We start from the raw sequence: 22990 nt of genomic DNA, 5'->3' as shown, positions 1-22990 counted from the left end.
GGAAGATAATTTCCAAAAATGTAAGTGTATGCATTATTTCTGCTAGAGTGAGTTCTCGAAGTAATAACAGAGGACACAGCACTGAACACTACAGTAGGATCATCCATCTGTTTATTGTTTGCTTGTTTGTTATTCTAAAAGGATAGGAGCTATCAAAAGAAAAGCAGCATTTAGTTTATGATGTATTTTGCACATTTAGAAAACTTTCTGTTTGAGGGTGTGATACTTTACAGACAGCCGTGAATGAGGCCTTACAGGCAGACAGAGAAGGACTAATAACAAGTAGATCAAAACTAAAAATATGTATCCAAGGTGATATACTGTTCTGAAAATTGAAATCAACGTGCTACAGGTTTGACAAAGCCATCCACAAATGGCCGCTGCTTGAGCACAAGGGGGAGTGCGCCATCTTGGAGCTGCTCCTTCACAGCGCTTCTCAAGATGGCGGTGTAGGCCCTGCGCCACACTGCAGGTGCTTGCAAGTGAGGGTACAGGCAAAAACGTCTGCTGAAAGTCAGCACTGAGGCTGTACTCAAGTTGTTGTGGTGTCTTTAGCTTTTGGTCGGAAAAAAAAAAAGGAAATAATGTTCATGCCATTGACCCAGAGTTTGAGTTAACTTGAAGCTGACTTGTTACATCCACATGGCTTTGGTCATAGCTTTTGAACAGGCGTATTTGCAGTCACCCCAAAGCCCAAACCCTGCTCTTTCTGTCGCTTTGCACCCTCTGCTGTGAGGAGGAATTGTTTTTATTCTGCACTTAATTAAACCAGTACCAGTGGACTTCTGATGCTAAGTAGTGGTGAAGGCTCCAAGATGTGGCTAACAACAATTAGCGTGGGTTTTTAAGAATCCTTATCTTCTCATTGAAGTTGTAAGAACCTTTTCTGCCTGTCACAATATTCTTTCACTGCACATACTTGCTAATGCCAGAAGCCCCATCAGAGTGACTTCACAAATCACCCCCTTGGCAGGTTGCAGGCCAGGTCTCATTCTCACCTACACCTTGGTGCCTCAGGGGACACACGATCTTGTTCAGCTGAAGTGCACAGGTATGCCTTTACTTGCTTCTTGCATTCTGTGCAGTTCACTTCCAGCTGAAGCACTCGGCTGCTTGAAATACAGGTAAGACATCTCCAGTATTTAATTTTCCTGCTAAGTGTGAAACTGAAATGTGTTGGGGTTTTGCTGGTCTTTGGTTGTCTGCTTAAGTGAGTCACGTTTAAAGAATATCATTGGTATGGAGTGTGAATGGGGCATATAATTACAAAGATACGTAGATTACTCCTGATTGCTGAAACAGTCACACAGGCATGTCTATTCTCTCATGTACCGATTGAAGCTGTGTGAACCAAGCCTATGTGGAGCCTGTAAAATCTGAAATACTTTGAATGCCTTTGCTTATGTGAACAGTTGCTCTGTTCTGATACAGTGGGGTATTTTGTCTGAGACACTTTGGGGTGACACATAGGGATGCCCCAGCAGCCAGGGTGGCATCAGAACATGATGATTCCATCAGTGCCTACAGATGGAGAAAGAGGTGGGAGACACAAAAGTGAAGTCAGGCTGTGGTTTGGAAGCTCTATATGGTGGAAGGATGCTGGCCATATTTTCCATCCATTTCTGCCATTTTATTTTTTTTTCCAATAGAGTTCTTGTGTTAGCAAATCACACCTTCCTCTGCAAGAATGTTAGTAGGAAGGATGTGAAGTAAAAGCCACAGCAATCCTCCCATGGGTTCTGAGGTTTCCTCCAAACAAGTCTTTTGCATTTATAGTAACTTTATCTATTTTTCTTCACTGCACTTAAATATTTGGTTATACTTGTATCTCTAATGAGACCAAAATCTCTATCACCTGACTTTAGGCATTATTCAGTAGCATTTATGTTAGGATTTCTGGCTTTGTTTGAAGTCAATGCAAAGAAACAAGAACTTAGAGAGGAGTTAGATCTCTGCAAATAGCTCTGTTGAATCTAATTAGGATTAAATAGTTTATATTTGAATACCACAGAAGTTTTGTTGATAGCATTTAATTTCTATTTTAAACTGCATATATATGTTTTATGGTCTTTTGCAAAAGTACATGTGAGATATCCCTCTGCTTTGATCCCATTCTGAAAAAAAAACTGTCATGAGAATTTTCCACCAGAACAAAGTCAAGACCAGTATGTGTTTTTAATCTTGGTGTTTTTACTGTGGTTCCATCCCTTTGCTGAAAGCTCCATGAAAACCCACACACAAGGTGTGCCCTGGGGCAGATGAGCATTGTGTGACCCATTGGCTCTTCTCTTCCAGCCAGATCAGCCTGAGCTCCATGCAGAGACATGAGGCTTGGCTGGCCCTTCTGTTGCACCTCAGTAAGTATTTGGGCAGTACAGTTATTTGGGCCAATTTTGAAATACTATCATGTCATTTATATGTTTCTCCAAGACTTCTAGGGTACTTCATTTGTCTACACAATTAAAATGCATGAGATTGTGAGTCCTTGTTCCTGCATAGGAGCTCTGAGTGATGTGCAACCTTTAAATACAAACAAAAGGTGTGTATTGTAATTAAGCCTGAATCAGCTCCTGAAAGGGGCATCCACTATCTGCTGACAGCTAATACATGGTGAACCTGGATAAATTAATAAGGGCAGATTAACCAAACATGCGTTGCTTTATACTTAGCAAGTCAAGTTTCAGTCAATGCCTAAAGTATAGCCTGAGCTATGAACTCAAATCTGTCTGTTACAGTACTTTGTAGAAATATTCATAGTAAAAAAAGCCCACAAAGTAAATATATTTAGTGCTGTAATTGCATTACTGCTTTTCGTGCTCCTGTGGGATCTTCATGTATTGATTATATATTTTTTTTTTAACTGTACTTTTTATAACAAGTTGAGTCAAGTAAAACTGAGTAGATGAAGCCTCCGAGGTACCCATTCCTGTTCAGGGTTTCAGGATAGAACTTGTTTAAAAGGACAAATCCTGTAAGGGAACTCTTGACATATTGGAAAAAAAAAAAATTTAAAGTAGTTTCAGGCAAAATAAACAAAAAAAAATCTCACAATTATTTACAGAAGTTGAAATTGTTCTGTTCGATTATTAAGGACCATTCCATGGGTTTTGAATGGAAAGTGCTGGGACCAGAGCAGGATTTGCAAATCACCAGAAAATCATAGGCACCTCTGACTTTATACTTGGCCTTGGTTTCATCAATACAACTTTGAGAACACAGCACAAAACAGCAGAATGAATTAGAATTTGGCTCTGCTCACAAAGTCAGTTGTAATGCCTGTGATTCTGCTGCTGCAGCGCTGACTCTGGGTATAGCAGGATGGAATGCTTAGTACGTCCTAGCAGATTGGCATCTTTATGGACAGCAAAATGCTGAGAATATGTTTTAGTGTACATGTGCAATATGCTAGCTTTGTTTTTTTAATGATTTAGCAGCAGGTGTGTTCATGAGCGAAGCTCTTCCAGATTCTATCAGGTGATATGATTAAGGACAGGAGAATAGACAAAGGACAATTTACTTTTCTGCTGATGTTAGAACATCACTGATTTTCCACGGAGAGCGTTGCTGAGTATGTGAACCAGTTTAATCTTTCGCTGATCTTCTTCTGCACGCAGTGCTGGTGGGACTCCGGCAGGCACAGGATGACTGCAGGGCTGGGTCCTGCTACCCGGCTGTTGGAGACCTCCTCTTGGGTCGCAGCAAGCAACTAGTGGCCTCTTCAACCTGTGGAGTGAACAGCCCCCAGAAGTACTGCATTATAGGCTACCTTGAGGTTGGTTTGCTTTTTATTTTTAATAAACTGAACTCTCCAGACTAGCAATGTTCTTTTCTGAAAAAGGAAGCTGCCCAAACTGGGAAGCTTCTCATGGTCTTGTTCTGAATAATTATCAGATAGCATGAAAGAAGCCTGGTGGAATGCTGTGCCTCGTTGCAGCACATAAGGACGATTTGGCAAAAGGCCTTCAGTGATGCACAGCTTCTCCAGAGTGAGAAACATCCATGAGATGCAAATGAGCACAAGGATATCTGAGGGAGCTTTACTTTGCCAGTCTTTCCCTGCTCAGAGACAAAGACCACAGGTGGTGTGCGTGTGTGTGCTTAGCAGGATGGGCATGGTCTTTGACATGCCTTTGCTGGGGGACGTGTGCCATACAGTGCTGAGACTTAAAGCAGCCTGTTAAGAGATTCATGCCCCATTCTCACATATCACTTGATGTGAAATAAAACCAATGTTGATGAAAGCAGAAAAGCCACATCTGAAAGAGGGAGAAAACACAATCTTTGGCCATGTAGGTGGATAGGCAGACATAAAATGTGGGCAATCAAACAGATCCCTCCTGGGGAAGCACCTGTGGGGAACCTATGTGTCCATCAGGTGTTTGGAACCAGTGGCCAGCAGAAGTGGACTTCCTTTGCTACACATCCTGCAAGATTTGGCCCTGCTGAGCTGATGTATCCTCTCAAGCAGGAATATTTTTACTAAATACCATCTGCAGGGTGAAGAGGAAGTTAATAAAATACCATTTCATTTATAAGCAATCAAAAATATTTAGTTTATTACCTTCTGGCAAAATGCTGTGAAATATTTACAAAATAAAGTTCTGCCATACTGAGATGACACTGAACACTGCTCCCAGTTACTCATTGCAATTGCATTTTTCTGCAAAATGTAAACAGTTCTTTCCTCTTCTGAAAGCTTTTGAGCTTCGCTTCACCTTTTGCAGGTTTTCCCCAGGTTGTTTAAACAAAGGAATCCTGGGCTCTCTGTGGCTGTGCTCTGAGCCTTGGCTCAGCTTGGTAGCCTAGCACAAAGAGCCATCTCACTTCTGGCCCTTGGCTGGAGGACTTCCTTCTTTTTCTTTTTAAGATGAGATCAAAGAGTGATAAAAAATTGATCTTTTCACTTGCCTGTACTTATCCTTTGAATTATGTAAATACAGACTCATGAAAAAGAACAGCTGTTCCTGCAGTAATCCCTGTGATTTACTGCTGCCTCAACACATCTTGACCCCCAGTGACTGCCTTCTGAAGGCGATGCAAGTTACGAGTCCTGCTGCTTCCCAAAGCTGGATTATGCTCTGGCAGTGTGACTTGCTGTACCAGCTCTCCTTCTATGTGTCTGCTACCTGAAGTATGTTACAGAATTCCACTGAAATCAGTACTTCCCACCAGTACTCCTGGAGGCAAGCCAGGAAGCTTTGCATTCTTCCTCCCCACATTCCCCTTCTGATGACCTGTGTCATGACAAGGGAAGCATGGCAGGAACAAACCTGGTGTATGAAGGTTTGCCAGTCAATGTGGCAAGCTGCCAGAAGCCCAGACTTGGTTGGAATGTTTTAATGAAAATTCAGATTGAAAAATCTGAATCTGAAGTTCAACTTCTTTGCATTTGAAAAGAAGCACTTTTGATCTTTTGATAACTGTGCCTTATTTAGAATAATGCCTCTATTTGTTTCTAAGCGTAGGTTAAATGGGTTTTAGCCCTGTAATTGGGCTTACACTTACATGTGTTTGGAAAGGAAAAGGACTTGGGACTGCAGAGTGCAAAGCTGTGTACATCAAGGGCAGATGGGATCTGTCATATGTGCCTGCAAGGACACGCACGTGCTTATCATTTGGGGCACAAAGAGATTTTCATGGTGCAACCTTAAACATAAATGGAATGAGTGTCACATAGTGTGTCTGTATACATCAGAGCATGGGTGTACACAATACCAAATGCTGAGACAACCAGAACGCTCCTTATTGAAGCTTTGTAAAATGACATGAGTGGTTTTTGTGCTTCTGCCTTGTCTTAAAAATTGTAACTTCATCATACATAGAATCATAGAATCACAAGGTTGGAAATGACCTGTAAGATCTAGTCCAACTGTCTTCTCATTACCATTGCTACCACAAGCACAACCCAGATCTCGCAGCTCCTCATCCAGGCGCCTCTTGAACACTGCCAGGGACGGCGACTCCACCACCTCCCTGGGCAGCCATTCCAGTGCCTGACCACTCTCAAGAAAAAGTTTTTCCTCATGTCCAACCTAAACCTCCTCTGGTACAACTTGAGGCCATTTCCCCGGGTCCTGTTTGTTCTCTGGGAGAAGAGGCCAAACCCTTCCTCACCTAAACCTCTCTTCAGGAAGTTGTAGAGTGCAGTGAGGTCTCCCCTGAGCCTCCTCTTCTCCAGACTAAACAATCCCAGCTCCCTCAGCCGCTCCTCATAAGACTTGTGCTCCAGACCCCTCACCAGTTTCGTTGCCCTTCTCTGGACACGCTCCAGAGTCTTTCTTGCAGTGAGGGGCCCAAAACTGAACACAATACTCGAGGCATGGCCTCACCAGTGCTGAGTATGGGTTGATGATCACCTCCCTGCTCCTGCTGGCTACACTGTTTCTAATGCAGGCCAGGATGCCCTTGGCCCTCTTGGCCACCTGGGCACACTGTTGACTCATGTTCAGCTGAGCATCAACCAACACCCCCAGGTCTCTTTCCTCTTCACAATCATCCAGCCACTCGTCCCCACACTTATAATGCTGTGTGGGGTTGTTGTGGCCAAATCACAAAGTACAGTGTAGAATGGCTGAATATAATATGTATTTTTCATAATATTTAAAACACGTGGATTATAGCACACTTTTGAATTCTCATCTGTATATTTATTTAAAACGTAAATAATTCCTAGGTGATTTCATAATACAGAGATGTGCAGACAGTTCCTATGTTTCCCTGCATGTTCTGAGCATGCTGCGCAGGCACCTTTTCCCTGCTCCTGTTCTGCTCACAGAACTGCCTTCTGTTTTCAGCCAACCCATCAGCCTTGGACAAGTGCTGGAGTGGTGCCTCCTGATTCCCCACTTTCGGTGCTGCTGACATCCCAGTTCCCCATTCTCCCCACAGAAGGCACTGGTTGTGTTGATGGTATCAACCCAGACCTTTCATATTTTGTCTGGATCCAGCCTTCCCTTCCACCTGTACAACAGCATCTGTCTGCTGCTCCTGGCCAATGTGCAAAAGAGAGTGAAAAATACAGATAAATAATGTAGGGAATGTTCCCCTCGAAGGGCCCCTCAGGCCTTAAGGAGCCAGTCTTCCCCTGCAATGCCTCTGCTGCCTAACTCCAGGCCAGAGCCTGGACACGCACAAATACACATGTCTACCAAATCTTTTGAAAAGAGACCAAACTCATCTTTTATTCTGCTCTTTTTGTTTTCTAGGCTGAACAGAAGTGCTTTGTCTGTGATTCCAGGTACCCATATAATCCCTATACACAACACAACAGCCACATGATTGAAAATGTTATCACAACTTTTGAGCCAGATAGGAAAAAAAAGTGGTGGCAGTCAGAAAATGGTAAGTTTTTTTGACAAAACGTTGCTGCTTGTGGTTAGATATTCTTCTGTAATTATTCAGCAGTTGGCCTTCATAATGAGGTGAGACAAAGCCTCACATACTCCTTGAGTTAGCAATATTACAGGACTTTAACCTATTCCTTTTTAAAAATATAGGACTTTAGAAGTTCTGTTTTTTCTACAGACAAATTTTAAGCACAGTGTCTTCCGAGAGCAGTGTTTTGTGATATGCAGTGGGTGTGCATTATTCTAGGGTACCTGCTTTTCAGGGAGATGTAGTTTGTTGCAAAAGGTATGTTCGCCTCCAGATGTGTAAGAACAGAGTAGTACCCAACAAGAAATTCCTTAGCCTTATTATTTCTCAGTGAGTAGCAAGGCACTGTCACCAGTTTGGGTCCCCACTGTCAGTAGAGCAGTGGGCCAGCTGTGAGAGGATCCCTTCTTGCTCTCCCCACCTTTCCTTTGGGATGAGGTCTCCTGATCTGATAGTTATGCTCATGGTGAATGTCAGCTCTGTCGGTATAGAAGGATTTAACTGATCCATTTTGCATGAACACCCCATATTTTTATTAGTTTCTGTCAGAAACAAAGAAAATCATTGGATGACTTTTAAAAAATTCACGTGGTTACAGAAGACACACACCCAGAACCTTGCCGTCACCATCACTTGCCATCTGAATGCTCTGACCAAGACCTACAGCCATTTCACACAGCCTCCAACTTCCAGCACTCTTCCAGCAGGTCCCATTGCACGCACAATCTCAGAGGGAGCTAACTTTGTGCTCCCAGGATGCCCCAAGGAGCCTGGCTGCCTTGACTGGAAAAGGCATCTGTGAATTCCCCAAGGAAAACTGCCTTAGCAGCCCCTCCAATGTGTGATCTGTGCTCTTCACTTCATTTTCATTCTTTTTCAGGCGTTGACCATGTCAGTATTAGACTGGACCTAGAAACTTTATTCCAGTTCAGCCATCTCATCCTGACCTTTAAGGTATTATATGCACGTCTTTTAAGTAATTTTATACACTAATTCTTTAACCGCAGGAATAAATTGCTTAGGGAAGCAGTGAAAGCACCATCCTCAGAGGTCTGTAAGAACTGGTTAGATAAACACCTGTCAAGTATGGTTAAGTTGTAGCTGATCCTGCCTTAGGGAAAGTAGTAGGTTGAGTAGCTTCTCATTCATGTGCCTTCTGGTCCTATTTTCTATAAATCTGATAATTAAATCTGAAAAATAAACTATGAAATTAAGTCCAAATACTTTAGACATTTCTAACTGAGATGGTTCTTTCAAATTTAATTCTGTCTTCTTAAGCATACCCATTGTGATCCACTTCGATGGCTACAATTATTATTGTTTTTTTTAAACAAAACTCCTGTATTGTTATAGTGGATTTCCTTACTTAAAAAATAATCTACTTATAAAATAATCTCCTGTGCAGCCTGATTTGGTAGGTGGCAATTCTGCCCACAGCAAGGGGTTGGAACTAGATCAGGTCCCCTCCAAGCTGAGCTATTCTATGATGCTATGATTCTATATGGAAGATTGCCCTTCTCTTCTCCTGAGGAGGCTGAGATGAGGAATATGGCTTCTTCAGAGTCTCATGCAAGTAGTACAGTGTGCCTGCAGGCTCTCAAACACAGAAATACAATTGGCAGCTGTTGGCATCCCCCAAACAGGACTGTCAACACAACTATCCCCAAGATGTCTAAACAATGCCACATTAAGGACTTCTTGAAAAAAATGTTTCTTGCAGACATTTCGGCCCGCAGCAATGCTGGTTGAGCGCTCCATCGACTTTGGTCAGACCTGGAAAGCGTTTAGGTATTTTGCACAGGACTGTGCAGCTTCTTTTCCCAACATCTCTTCTGGTCCATCAAAGGGTGTGGGAGACGTCATCTGTGACTCAAGATATTCAGACATTGAGCCCTCCACTGAAGGCGAGGTACTGCCAAGAGTCGGTGACTGAGATCATGCATGGCTAGCTTTCCGGAGCTGAGGGTCTTGCTTTTATGTCCATCATATTTACTTACAGAGATCCTGAGTCATGAAGTGCTGTTGACTTTTCAGGTGTAAGAGGGAAAATCACAGCATTTTACCCTCAGTTTCATATCCAAATGAACTCATAAAATAACATGCACAAAGCCTTCTAGTGCTCTTTCCTGTTTTCCCAGTTCACATGAAAGCCCTTCCTCATAAGAGCTCTTGGTTCCCTATCAGCCTCTGCCACTGAAGGGCTTTTTGCCAGCCAAAGCCACGCTGAAAAGTTGAGAGAACTTGCTCAACTGGGGCCAAGACTTTGGTTTTAATTTGACAGGATCAGTGAAGTGACATCAGTAACTAATGGATCTCAGGTGGTAGAATTTATATGCAAAAAGAATATCTTCCATGACTTACAGAGCTGTTTTAATCTGATTTGCAGGTTGTCTTAAAAGCTTTGGATCCTAGCTTTGAAATAGAAAACCCATATGTGCCATATATCCAAGGTAAGAACAATGCAAGTTTTCACTTCATGGGTGTTGCTTACTTTGCACACTGAGAGAAGCAAAAGCTCAACTGGTGTTAATAATGATGTTGAAAAATATGTACCAAAGGATCATAGGAAGACATCTGTACTAATAAATTTTAAAAGGGCCAATCTTGTCCCCTAGCCCTACAGACAAATGACCCAGCTCTGTACAGCCCATCCATGCAGCTAAACTATCTTTCCTTCCAGGACCAGATGGCCTAATCCTCCTTGCCACTTGAGTGTCTCTCATGGGCTCATGAGTTACTGGCTGGGGAAGCACTGCTTAGCCAGACCAGGGTGGTACCAAGGAAGTTGTCTGCCAGGAGCAAGCCACTTGCCCAGGCACATATCAGACCATTTTAACAATTTCTTCAGTATGGGGGATTTACTGAATGTTTTATGCAAGCTGTAAATTTGACCCTCTTCATTTTTTAGTCAGCTTGGGCTCCTGATTTCTTTTCTTTCTTTCCAGAGCTCATTACAATGACAAACCTAAGGATCAATTTTACCAAACTCCATACCCTCGGGGATGCTCTCCTTGGAAGAAGGCACGGTGATCCCCTTGAGAAGTACTACTATGCTGTCTACGAGATGGTTGTGCGGGGCAACTGCTTTTGCAATGGCCATGCCAGCCACTGTGATCCTATACAGAATCTGCGGGGTGATGTCTTTCATCAGCCCGGCATGGTGTGTCATTAATGCTATTAAGTCCCTGCCTGGTGTTTTGGTGGAAGGAAGGAATGGAGGGAAGGAGAGAGGAAGGGATGGAAAGATAGAGGGAGAGGGAGAAGGGAAGGTCTCTGATGACCTTTGGATTAACCATTCGCAACCCCAATGTTTTGATACAACTTCTTCCTTCAGAACTCTGGGCTAGATTTCTCAGAAGCTGTGTCTTTGTTGGCATCAGTGTGGTGTTTCACAAGCAACTGGGACGTGACATGTTGATAACAGCAGCAAAATACCAGAGCTGTAATGGTGCAAATATAATGAAGTAAGCAGCCTGTGCTGTGTGCAGACTTGACTGGCTGCTTGTTGGGTGAATTCCATGCTCCAGCTGGGCTAAGGGGCTCTGCAGCAGGGACAGACATTGGCACAAAGAATGGCCAATAATGCAAAGCTAACCCATGAAAAATTGATTATTAAAAAAATTCAGAGAGATTATTTCAAATTCTTTACTTGTGGGATAAAGAGATCGGATTTTTTTCTTTGGGAAATATGTTTCTCAGAATTGACAGATGTAGGAAGAGAGAGATAGAAATAAAAAATGTTGACGTCTCCACTGGTGTCATTAGAAGTACTTTTTTTCCTAAATGTTGCCCAGCAGCTTTAAAACTATGGAGTTAAAGTTTGTAGGCATTCTCCAAACTTTTCCTCAAATAAATGAGCATTTTGTCAGCTGAGGGAGCCAGAGAGCTTTGAATTTCCCCAAGCTTGCTGGTGTACCTCAAGCAGATTACTATCGACAATATTAGCAGATAAGACATTTTATAATAGCATAAGCAACTCAGTAGGAGTTACAGCTCTTCTTATGAATACAGATGTAGTACCTGAAAGGATATAACTTGATTTAGGAGTCCTAATGAAGTTTAGTGGCTGTTTTGTAGCATTGAGACTTACAGTAGTAGTGGAAGAAAAAATCACTTTAAATCTTAATGGAGGCAACAGAGCCATCAGGAACAGATTACACCAGCAGACATACAGGAAACATTATTTTGATCCACATCTGTTTCAATTGGGAGATGAAAGGATGCCTTTATGTTTCCCTTGCATAAAACTGAAAAGAATCAGCTCTCTTCTCCTCTCCTTTCCTCTCTTCTCATCTCCATATCTCATCCATCTCACCACCTTGCAGGTGCATGGGCGATGTATCTGCCGCCACAACACTGAAGGCTTGTCCTGTGAAAGATGTAAAGATTTCTACAACGACGCTCCCTGGAGGCCAGCTGAAGGGGCACAAAACAATGCTTGCAAACGTAACTCAAATATATTTTTTTCCTTTGTGATTACTGGGGGGTGGGTGCAGCACAGTCTCAGCACAATGCACTATCGGATGGTTTCTGGGATGGAACCTTTTCCATGCCTCATCTAGAAAAAACAGGTGGATTCACATGTCCATCGGTGCTGTTGCCCTAGAAGGTGAACTTTCACATTCTTATTTTTAATAAAGAGAAAAGAAAAAATAAAGGAAAAAAACTGCTGATGCCAGAAGATCATTTATTGCTTAACTTAGGGTCTTGCAAATGAAACAAGCATTTAGACAAGGCTGAATTATTTATTTCCACAATGATGAATAATGCAGGACATAAAAGAATAATAGATGAAAATCTGTATCGGGTATTTAGTTAAATCTTTCTTCAGTGGAGGGGTGTTCCCCACTCTGTAACAGGCAGACACACCTGCGTGGGTTTTTCTCAAAGTGTAGGTAGGGCCCATTTCTGGTGCCTGTAGGGCATTTTATGGGGGGATGCTGCTGCTCCCTGAGGGGTGGAAATAGCAGGCTGAGAGCTTGTCTTCTTGAGGCATGATTGGAAGTACACAGTTTCTCACAAGGTCTGGCAGTTGCTATGCCAGCCTGAAACGGTGCCACTTGTGTAGTGCCAGCCCTGCATGAAGTGCCTGGAGCCTGCTGCCATGGTCCTCCTGACTTGGTTTTTACTTTAAGACATGATTCAATTAGTCCCCAGTCTTAGCATCATTATATTCCTGCTTTGCTGCATATGTAAATCCAATAAATATTGTTGATGGCAGCAAAACCAGAATTTGCAATATGAGCACCATTGTTTGCAGAATCTGTATGCTGCAATTTGCCCCTAGTGGTAAAGTGCAAGGACTGGAAGGCTGTAATCTTGCAGGAACATTGAAATCAGATGCGTAACAAGTAAACCTGTTGTAAAGGTAGACACAGTGGTGGCAAGACACAATAGGAACTGTGGTGTTAATTATCCCCTTTTTGTTTCTGTCTGCAGGCTGTAACTGCAATGGCCACTCTGGCAGGTGCCACTTCGACATGGCTGTGTACCAGGCCAGTGGTGGGGTCAGCGGTGGGGTCTGTGAGGATTGCCAGCACAACACCACGGGGCAACACTGTGATCAGTGCAAGCTCTTCTTTTACCAGGATCCACACAAAGCCATTTCGGACCCTCACGCATGCCTGCGTAAGATTCCCTATTTTAGCATCTATTTGCTCTGAGCCCTATTGCATCCTCATACTTGTATGTGGCTGTAGAAGTGTTTCTGAACCTACAACTTCCAAACTACCTTACAAAATATCTGCACAACACTGTCCTTGAAATAGCATTGTACAGGGAGCTGCATATTCCAGCTCACTGCTAAACTGAGCTTTCAGTCCAGCAGGGATGTCATCATAGAATCACAGAATCAAAGAATGGCTTGGGTTGGAAAGGACCCCAAGAATCAACAAGTTCCAACCCCCCTGCCACAGGAAGGGCCAATCTCAGTTTTTCTGACCAGCATCAGTAGAAAACGAACTAGCAGCAGTGCTGTTGCTTTTGTGATAGTCATGAGTTACAGGAGTGAAATGGTGGGAGTAGGAATATCTTTTCTAGATATTTGTCATATATTTAAAAATAAGCTTTCAGGCATGCAAGCTTGTCTTTTGAAAAGTTAGTTCAGTATTATCACAGGATAGGAAAGATGCTTTGAGTATAATCTGTCATCACTGATTGGCATGGAAGGTTCTTAAGGAGCCAAGGGGAGATTACCCAGGGAAGCGATGTGGTAGATGTTAGCAGTGCGGTGAGAAACAGCCTGAACAGAAAGTGAGATATATCATGGAGGCAGTGGCTCCTGCTGATCCCATCCTTTCTAGCAAATTACTCAGCCATGGCCAGCTCAGGCCATCCCTGGGGAGGGGGGTCCTTGGTGGTACCCCTCTGTACACTGCAGCTTTCACAAAAGCATCCCCAGAAGCACAGAGCCTTGCTTCTCCCCAGGTGGAGAATATCAGGATGTATGAGCAACACCCATTTCTGCCTAAGGAGAAAGGTAAATTTCTACTAAAGTGAAGACTATTACTCTCCTCCAGAGAAAAAGTTGATCTTGGAAATCCTCTTGAAGTATTTCTTTATAGTGACTGTACTTTAAATGTGCAGCCGCCAGCACAGCAGGTGTGGATGGACATCTCTAGTCTTCACAACAACTCTGAACTTTAACAGCTGCAGTTGTACAATTTCATGCCTATATCTAAACGTGCTTTCCTATGTCTCTTTGTTTCTGCCTGTAGCTTGCAGCTGTGACCCAGAGGGCACACTGCACCACGGTGCATGTGAGAGCCGCACAGACCCTGTGCTGGGAACGGTGGCAGGTCGGTGCCCGTGCAAGGAGAACACGGAGGGTGTCCGCTGTGACAAATGCAAGGCCAACCACTTCGGGCTAAGAGGCAGCAACCCACAGGGCTGCCAGCGTATGTAAATTACCACTTTTGATCTTCACAAAGCATTTTTAAGAGATGGGAGTAGTTAAATGCACAGATGCACACAGTAACTCATGGATACTTTCTATGTTACAAAATACCCAATTGGCTGCTATGATCTCATGTCAAGGGCATGTTCTTGGTCTTCGGACCAAGACTCTTCCTGGGAAGCCACAGCCACAGAATTGTTCTTTTAAATGCATTTAGAAGCTGTTCACTGGGAGGTAAATGTATTGCTTTTGAGGAAATAGGAGATGGAAATACCACCCCAGTCTGCACACTCCACTCACGTTTTCATTTCCACACTCAAAACATCACTGATGTAAGATGCACGTGGGCTAGAAACAAACCTTCTGAGGTCTGAATGCACCTTCTGACTGAGGTGCCTGTTACACATTTTGCCTCATCTGCCTGGTAACTAAATTCCTTAGAAAGTATTTTGGGGCTCTTCTTGCTGCTAAAAGCTTTGTAGATTAAGGGAGCTGTTGCCTGGCTGTGATAGCTTCCAGACAGCCATTCCTCAGAGCGAGGCTTGCTGATAGACACATCCCACCCCTGCTACCATCAGCAGGGCCAACTGAGGCAACCACACATTTCTCTCCCCACAGCCTGCAACTGTGATGCTGCCGGCACTTTGCCTTTCTCCATCTGTGATCCTGCCACTGGGGAGTGCCTCTGCCAGCGGTTCACCACGGGCCAGCGCTGTGAGAAATGTGTTGTACGTGTCTGGACAGTTTTTGTTGTTCCTTTGTGCTGGCTCTCTGCATCTGTTTTAGAAGTCTCCTCTCCCGTCTCTTGCCTTCGTGTGGGCTCTGGCATGGCATTTCATCAAAGGAGAAAATGGCATCAGTTCTGTGTATGGGACGTTATTTCTTGTGCGATGAGGCTATTTAGGGAATATGAGGACCATCTGGTTTTTACCAAGGAAGCGTTTCCACCCTGGCATGGGACAACTCCAGGGTTTGTCTCTTTGAGTCTGGGCTTCCATTGGGCTCATTCCGTGTTCATGGGCTAGGATTGTGCTCACCAATGAGGAATGCAGTGAAGAGTTGAAAACTGCCTTTGTTCAGAGTCTGAAGATGTCCTTAGATTAAGTCACAATCTCTCCTTAGCAGTCTCCGGATGATGAAGAAATATGAATGGAAAAAGCATCCTCTGTGCCTTAGGCTGCGAAATACTGCAACCCTGTCCTGGTTATCTGTGGATTTAGCTGCTCTCAAATATTTGCAGTCAGTATTTTCACAAAAAAACAGGAGCTCATAGTCTTTTTCCCTTTGTCATGAAGGGAACAATCATTGCTAAAGAGGAAAACAATTAGATTTAGTCAAAATACAAATTAATTTTACATTATTAATTTTATTTTATTTAAATTTATTTATTTAATTTTAAATTAATATTATACTCTTCCATTTTGCATGGACACATTCACAGACACATTCGGTCCTTTTTTACTGCTTGTGAAAGTGCAATCTATTTGCACTAGAAGCAGCACTCATTGAAAAGGAAATGCAGTGTTATCTTTGCTATTTCCAGAGCAACTCATTTGCACAGATGGATAAATACCTGGTTCTTCTGACAGTGTCTGAGCACCCATATATTTTGGTATGAGCAGCAATCTCACATGGCCAAGCACAGGCAGGCATCCCAGGAGTGAACTATAGCATCAATCATAGAATCACTCAGGTTGGAAAAGACCTTACTTTCTATTAAGAAAAATCTTCCACTTTCTTTTTACCCCAGGAGGGATACTGGGGTCTTGGCAAGAGCGTGTATGGCTGTTCTCCATGTGACTGTGACATTGGTGGATCCCAGGATAACTTGTAAGTTAATGTTCTTCTTCAAGTTTTGTCTCATTTTTAATTTTCACAAACTCTAGCATTAGATTTTCTAGCTAGGTTAATAGAGTCTCAGTACTCAGTGGGAAAATAGACTGTAGATGTAGTTTCATCATGCACAAAGAGTATAAAGTCATGTTGGGATCTCGGAGATCTAGCTGTGATTTTAAGGGGAATTTATCTTCTACCTTCAAAGCCAGTTTTAGATCAGCTGGAGTCAAGATTAGTTTAATACAAAATACAAGCTGCATAGTTTGAGAGAACCACTGGCCCTAATATCAGAAGAAAATTAGAAGGCACAAGCGACATTTTTAACGTAGCCTCCTTTCCACACTTCAAAAGCTAGAAATGTCTTTTTAAAAATATTTTTATTTATTTATTTTTCTTAAGCATTGACTCATATTCAAAACATATTAATCAAGAGGCCAGTTTTGTTCTGTTTCACATGGGTTTCCCCAGGACTCTGTTCGGCTGACATCTTGCCTATTAGATACATCCAGTGCTGCAAAACAAATCTGCAGCTTCCTTGGCTTGTATTTGTCAGCAAGAAATCAAAGCTAGTCATCATCTGATGTGTGAAACAAGAGCGTGAATATATGAAAACTACCATATCACTCAAATCAAAGATGCTAGCGACCTCATGTCCTGTTTCTAAAAGCATACGGGATAGATGCTTAAGAATGGATATGGTAATAGGTATTAAAATGGGTACAAGGAACAGAAATAGATGGCAACAAATGGTCAGAAAAGAAAAGGATCTGTGCTTCTGGTGGAACGGATGGAAAAAGCCATGACATGTCACATCTCCTAAGTGATGAAACAGAACTAAATAAATGCAGCATTGGACAGGGGTAACAGAGAGAGAGAATGGTGGAAAGAAGTTTAATAGTGGACAGTCCCACAGTGCTTCCACTGTGAAACAAAGGTGAAACAAGAGTGGAGCTGAGCTGCTCTCATGCTGAGAGAACCCAGAAGTGCTACACTCACGTCCTCCCCATACCAACTCCTGCCCTAGGTGCTCACCAGAGGACGGTCAGTGCAAGTGTCTTCCCAACATCGTGGGCCGCCAGTGCAATGAGCCAGCCCCAGGCTACTTCTTTTTGCCCCTGGATTATTATATTTATGAAGCTGAGCATGCAACGTCCCTTTCTGGTTCTGCACCCTTGGTATGTAGTTGCCTGTTAAGGCATCATATGGAAAATAGATCCATATGATGGTTGATACAAAGCAAGTTCCTTGATCATCCTCAATTCTTCTTTGCCTCACATGTCTTCCGTAACCGTGGATATTACTACATGCTGTGGTGACCTACAAAGCTATCCTTGCTGCTCCTCAGGTGTGGGCTGGTCTAGCATAAATTAGTGAAATTAATTTAACTATTTAAATTAAACTATTTAAATTAAAGTTGCCAACAGCTCAAGGAGAAGCTATCACAAACTTTCTTCTGGAAAGTTCTAACAAAGGAAAAACTAAATTGTTCTCTGCTCCGTTTGATTCATTCCTGCTGCCTTACATAAAGAAACCGATTGTAGCCTGATTTCCTTAAGAATTTGGCATCCGTCCATAATGTTTTAGAACATTTATTTATTCCTCAAAATTGGGGTAGATTTTCCCCCATGCACAGTACATGTCTCATTTTGCTGGACTGTGTCCCTTCCGCTGCCTACATTTTACTAAAATTTCTTCTCCAATGTTTTGTCCAGAAGCTATGGAGAAGTAATAATTTAAAAAAAAAATGTTTATTTGCAGGTCACATCCACAAATATTTAGCTATAATCACAGACAGTATGCATCCTACTGTCCAATAATTAAATGGAAAACAGATGTCTGGGACACAGTTTATGAGAAGAACTGTAACCTAATAGTAAGAGAGTGAAGGAAAAGGGTTTCCAGCAGTTGCTGGGCCATGTTACAGGGTTTAATGCAGCAGAGAATAGAACTTGTTTTAAGAATAGGGATTTCCTGTTAGCTGCTTACCAGCCCTTCAGAATTGCTGAGATAATGCTGCACCCTGTCTTATTACTTCTAATTCATAGGTCAAACCAACCACTCTCCCAAGGTGTGACATCTACTTCCAGAAGCAAGGATATGAGTTCATGATTGAAAATGGAATGATTGTGCTAAACAGGAGCAAAAAGCGAAGCATAAGAAAAGCTGCACTTGGGCAGGTAAATTAGTGCTCTGTTATTTATAAAGATTATACCAAATGCTAACTTCAGTCTTGCAACAGAGGGAAAGGATATGTCCGTGCATGTGGATACATTACAACCCAGACACAAGTGATATCAATTCTTTTAGCAGACAGTTGAGCTGGATATTTTATAATTCACACAGACAGGCTTGTTTTGCTATGTCCAGTGCTACTGTAGGCTCTGATTGAGTCAATTGTTCAGAAAGAAAGATCCTGAAGGAAGCTAAAATCCTTTTTTTTTTGTTTGGTTTGCTTGCAAGACATCTACAACATTTAAGTGTACCTAAATGTGTACCTGCTGTGTTTAAATACTCTATTGTTGCAAGTCAGCTTAGTTGTTGTACATGTTGATATTTACTTATTCAGCTTTAATGGGAAGTTTAGCCATGTACAAAATTAAGTTCAATCTGTTAAAGGTTTGCAATGTGAACACCTAGAAGTATCAAGTATACAGAGATGGATGGATTAACCTAATCATTCTTTGTCTTGTGGTTTTCCTCTGTCTGTGAAGCTAAACTTCCCACATTTGGGAGTGTTCTTAGCATGCAGATCAAGAGTGTGTCCAGAAAGGAGACTGACTGCTGTCTGAGATAAGTAATTAAGACAGCAAAAATAGTTCCTTTCTTTTTTCCAAATTTGCCTGTAACTTGACTGTGACAGTGACAATGTGTGCATGTCTTTGCAGGGCACAGCTGAGCAAGGACAGGACCCGGCCCTGGAGGTGGTTTTCAGGCAGCCCAGCGCTGGCCGAGCTGTCACCTGGACAGGCCCTGGCTTTGCTCGTGTCCCCAGTGGAGCTGGGCTGAGATTTGCCATTGACAACATTCCCCTGGCTATGGACTTCACTATTGCAATCCGTTATGAGCCAGAGGTATTGGTGATGGCTTGAATGTTTTGTGACATTGTGACAATTGCATGGTCTATTTTGCCAATTGTAGGAGGTGGCAAGTCCTTCTACTCTTTAAAACTCTTTTCATTTAAAATGAAAATTATTTGCTTTTTAATCTTTATCAACAGATAAACATGCAATCTACCGATTCCTTTTACCCTCTTCCTCATATTTAGGAAAACACAAGTGTTTTCTTAGTATTAGCCAAGATGCCATTGTCTGGAGCTCCCCATTTGTTACCCCTGCTTGGACTGGACTTCTCTTCACATATCAGACACCAGACATATCAGCAAAATGAATCTGCTTCAGATGGGAGTCTTGTATTTTTAGCTGAGATTTTCTGGGGAGAACAATGGAAATACAGGCAGGAGAGGAGTGTGCTGATCTGTACATACACAACAGATGTTTATCCAGACCCTTTGCAGTCATGCAATTTCCCATTTGCTCCAGCTGGGCTCTAAAATGTGTGAAAACCTTAGAATATTAGCCAAAATCTTATTTTGTGCCTGGACAAAATTTCTCAGTGATGAAGACATGTCTAGGGAGATCCATTAATCCAAATCTGGTTAAATCCAAGCCTGCATCTGTGTGTTCAAAGATGCATGTAGGTGTCTTTTCCCTACAAGTATTTATGCATGCCTTCTTCCTTCTCGTCCCAACTCCCTGGGACAATCCCCTCACTCAAGATACTCCTTCTGTCTACTGTATTCTATTCTTTTCTGTCATTCTGAGGCAAACAAAACTCCCATTAACTAAAAGCACGAGAATAATTTTGCAGTGGGCTATTTTGATGTTGTTTTTTCCTTCTGAGGACTGGATGGAACAGCTGAATTTTAAAGACATTTGCTGCAAAGTCACTTATGTTTGTTGTTCTTTATTAGATGTGAGAGGGGGCATATGGTGAGGGATATCTCTGGGACAATGCTGTGCTGAGAAAGGAAGCAGTTCAATGGCTTTAACAGAGCCATTTCCATCTGCCCCGGCTGAAGTCCCATTTCCATTACTGCTGTTCAAATACAGTGCATTTTTCTCAAATAACATTATTTTTAATACTAAAAGACAAAGGGAAAATCTGTTTTGTCACTGCTACGTGCAATCATCAGCTGGATGGTTTCTTTCAGAAACCATAACAAGGAGAAAGTAAGTTTTTCAGGTACAGTCATAGAATCATAGAATCATAAAGGTTGGAAAAGACCTCTAAGGTCATGTAGTCCAACCATCAGCCCATCCCTACCATGCCCACTAACCACATCACTCAGTGCTGCATTTACCCTTTTCTTGAACACCTCCAGGACAGTGACTCCACCACCTCCCTGGGCCACTGCCTCAGCACTCTTGCTGAGAAATAATGCTTCCTAATAAAATTATGAAATGATCATAACTTGTGTCTTTTGTTCATAGACCTTAGAAGACTGGTTAGCAAGTGTTGCTGTCCAGCCCACTGGTGTTTCATCAAGTCAACAGTGCAAAGCCAACGGCTTTTCACAGGAACCTCATGTGTTTGCCCTCCCAGCTACAAAGAGGTCTGTCTATTTCTGTCTGTCTCTGTAGATTTTCTGTGCAAATCTCTCACTGAGGCATACAAATCTGTGGGAAAGTGGGGTTATTGCAAACACATGCGTGGCGTTTCCTGCCGCTGCTGCACGATAACACCCTGCAGCCTGGAGGAGTGCAGGAAGAAACAGATGACCCCGTCCCAGCCTAGCAATGTTTTGCCACAGCCAGGAGAGCAGCTTAGGTTCTACTGGGACTGATTTCTTTAGTGGAGGTCCAGCTAAAGCTATTTAAGTATAGGAAGGGAATACTGACCTAAAGACACCGTCCTAGCCTATTTTCAAAACTAGTTTTTCAGTTTGCACCTATGTAAATAGTAAAGAGTAGGTGGGAGGGCTGGGAGAGTTCACAGCACCCCACAAATTGCCTTGTTCTGCTCTGGGGAGAGCCCATCTGTGCTGACTGTGATAGTGCTGTGTCTCTGCTAACCAGGATTGCCCTACTGCAGACCCCAGTCTGCCTGGAGCCAGGAACCCAGTACTCTGTGGATGTGTATTTTTCTCAACCCTCTGCCTCTGACCCAAAGGCTAAACCGTTCATCTTGATTGACTCTGTGAGTAATGCTGTCTCAACTCCCAAGAGGTTGCATTTATACCTCTTAATTTATAGTTTATACTTTGAAATGTTTTTTGTTTGGTTGCTTTTTGTTTGTGTGTTTGTTTTGTTAAACAGGCTTACCCAAACATTTCAAAATCATTTATAATGTGTTTTATTAGAAATTCAGGGAAGTGTGCTTCTCTTTGCCTCCATTGGTATTGACTTCCTATGTTTATATATGGAGAGATAGAATTATATCATTTAACATTTTTATGGAGCAATACTGTAGCAGCTCATCAAGTCAAAAGTGTTGCATGTGTTAATAGGCAGTGTACGTACCTCTGTTGGTTGCTCATTCATTATGAGCACACTCCACATATGCCAACAAGATGCTGTGGTTAGGGACACATTCTTCAATTCTTCATTCACCTAGAAGTTTTGAAAATCCTCATAATACATCTGAATCCAATTAGAAAAGCATGGATATATTTAGAGATGGGCCCTGACATTGGAAAAGTAAAGTTAGTTCTGTATTTTCCTGGGAATTGTGTACAGACATTTTCCAAGTTTCCAACAAGGCAGAAAGTGGGTGTTGCTTTTGGGTCCTTCTCTTGAGAAAAGTATTTAAATGTTCATTCCTCCAATTATTTCCATAAAACTGAACCTGGCAAAGGCTGGCCATACTTGGACATAGAGTCTGCAGCTCATTTTTTTTCCCTATCGCAGTAGTACAAGTAAAATTTTTGGCCGGATGCTGTTTTTAGAGTTGTAAACATGGCACCTCTTAGCAGCAACAACATTTCTGACCTTGTATCCGAGGCCTTACTATAACCTGACTTCTTTGTACACATTCTCTTTTATTTGAAGAACTTGGGGAATGTCTAGACCTTCAGAATAAAGGTGAATTTAGATTTAGAAATGCGGTGCTGCAGGCCTTTGTCCTTGCTATGCACAGTGCCATCACAGGATGTGGGAAATTCTGGTTTTCAGCGTATCTAAGCACAAATATTTTCCTTTCCTCTTAACGCCAAAGCTTGGACTTATTCCCAGAATCAACTCCATGGAGAACTTATGCAGCAAAAAGGACTTAGATGACTACCAGAATTATCACTGTGTCGAAATTGCATCACAAGTCGGACCTCATGTGCTGCCCGAGGCGTGCGCCCGGCTGATAGCCAGCATGTCAGCCCGCCTTCACCGCGGCGCTGTCGGTAAGGCCTGCATGCAGACAGCAGCCTGGGCAATGCTTTTTTCCTTCAGTTTGTTGGACATTTGGCTGAGAGCTCTGAGGTGGTGTACATCAATGAAGCCCATACAGGCACGCAGGATATCCAACCCTAAGCATATCGCAAACATCTTCATGTGGCTTGGCTATTGAAAAGCCTAGGCTCTTGAAGCTCATCTCATAATGGAGCAATCACAGAATCATAGAATCATAGAATGGCTTGGGTTGGAAGGGACCTCAAGTATCATCAAGCTCCAACCCCCCTGCCACAGGCAGGGCCAACAACCTCCACATTTAATACTAGACCAGGCTGCTCAGGGCCCCATCCAACATGTCCTTGAACAACTCTAGGGACAGGACATCCACAACCTCTTGGGGCAGCCTTTTCCAGAACCTCACCACTCTCTCTGTGAAGAACTTCCCCATGATATCCAACCTCAATCTTCCCTCCTTCAACTTAAAACCATTTCCCCTTGTCCT

The 22990-nt window shown here is 42.7% G+C and overlaps 1 protein-coding gene across 1 annotated transcript in view; it reads left to right on the top strand.

Moving 5' to 3' along the window:
* The first annotated feature begins 249 nt into the window (after positions 1-249).
* Positions 250-22990, top strand: part of LAMB4 (laminin subunit beta 4) — a 44909-nt gene continuing 22168 nt past the window's right edge. The window contains exons 1-19 of the mRNA XM_090136196.1: positions 250-1124; positions 2296-2357; positions 3615-3772; positions 7206-7341; positions 8255-8328; positions 9095-9283; positions 9761-9824; positions 10320-10534; positions 11700-11820; positions 12814-13002; positions 14091-14270; positions 14888-14997; positions 16020-16099; positions 17130-17280; positions 18151-18282; positions 18991-19176; positions 20596-20717; positions 21181-21301; positions 22319-22496. Of these exons, the coding sequence (XP_089992322.1) occupies positions 1054-1124; positions 2296-2357; positions 3615-3772; positions 7206-7341; positions 8255-8328; positions 9095-9283; positions 9761-9824; positions 10320-10534; positions 11700-11820; positions 12814-13002; positions 14091-14270; positions 14888-14997; positions 16020-16099; positions 17130-17280; positions 18151-18282; positions 18991-19176; positions 20596-20717; positions 21181-21301; positions 22319-22496 (2539 nt within the window). The 5' untranslated portion in view covers positions 250-1053. The remainder of the gene's footprint in view (positions 1125-2295; positions 2358-3614; positions 3773-7205; positions 7342-8254; positions 8329-9094; positions 9284-9760; positions 9825-10319; positions 10535-11699; positions 11821-12813; positions 13003-14090; positions 14271-14887; positions 14998-16019; positions 16100-17129; positions 17281-18150; positions 18283-18990; positions 19177-20595; positions 20718-21180; positions 21302-22318; positions 22497-22990) is intronic.

Source organism: Phasianus colchicus, chromosome 1 (assembly GCF_987193195.1).
Source record: "Phasianus colchicus chromosome 1, bPhaCol1.hap1.1, whole genome shotgun sequence".
NCBI classification, from domain to species: domain Eukaryota; kingdom Metazoa; phylum Chordata; class Aves; order Galliformes; family Phasianidae; genus Phasianus; species Phasianus colchicus.
The sequence above is the reverse complement of the archived record's forward strand: the minus strand, read 5'-3'. Positions and strand labels throughout refer to the sequence as shown.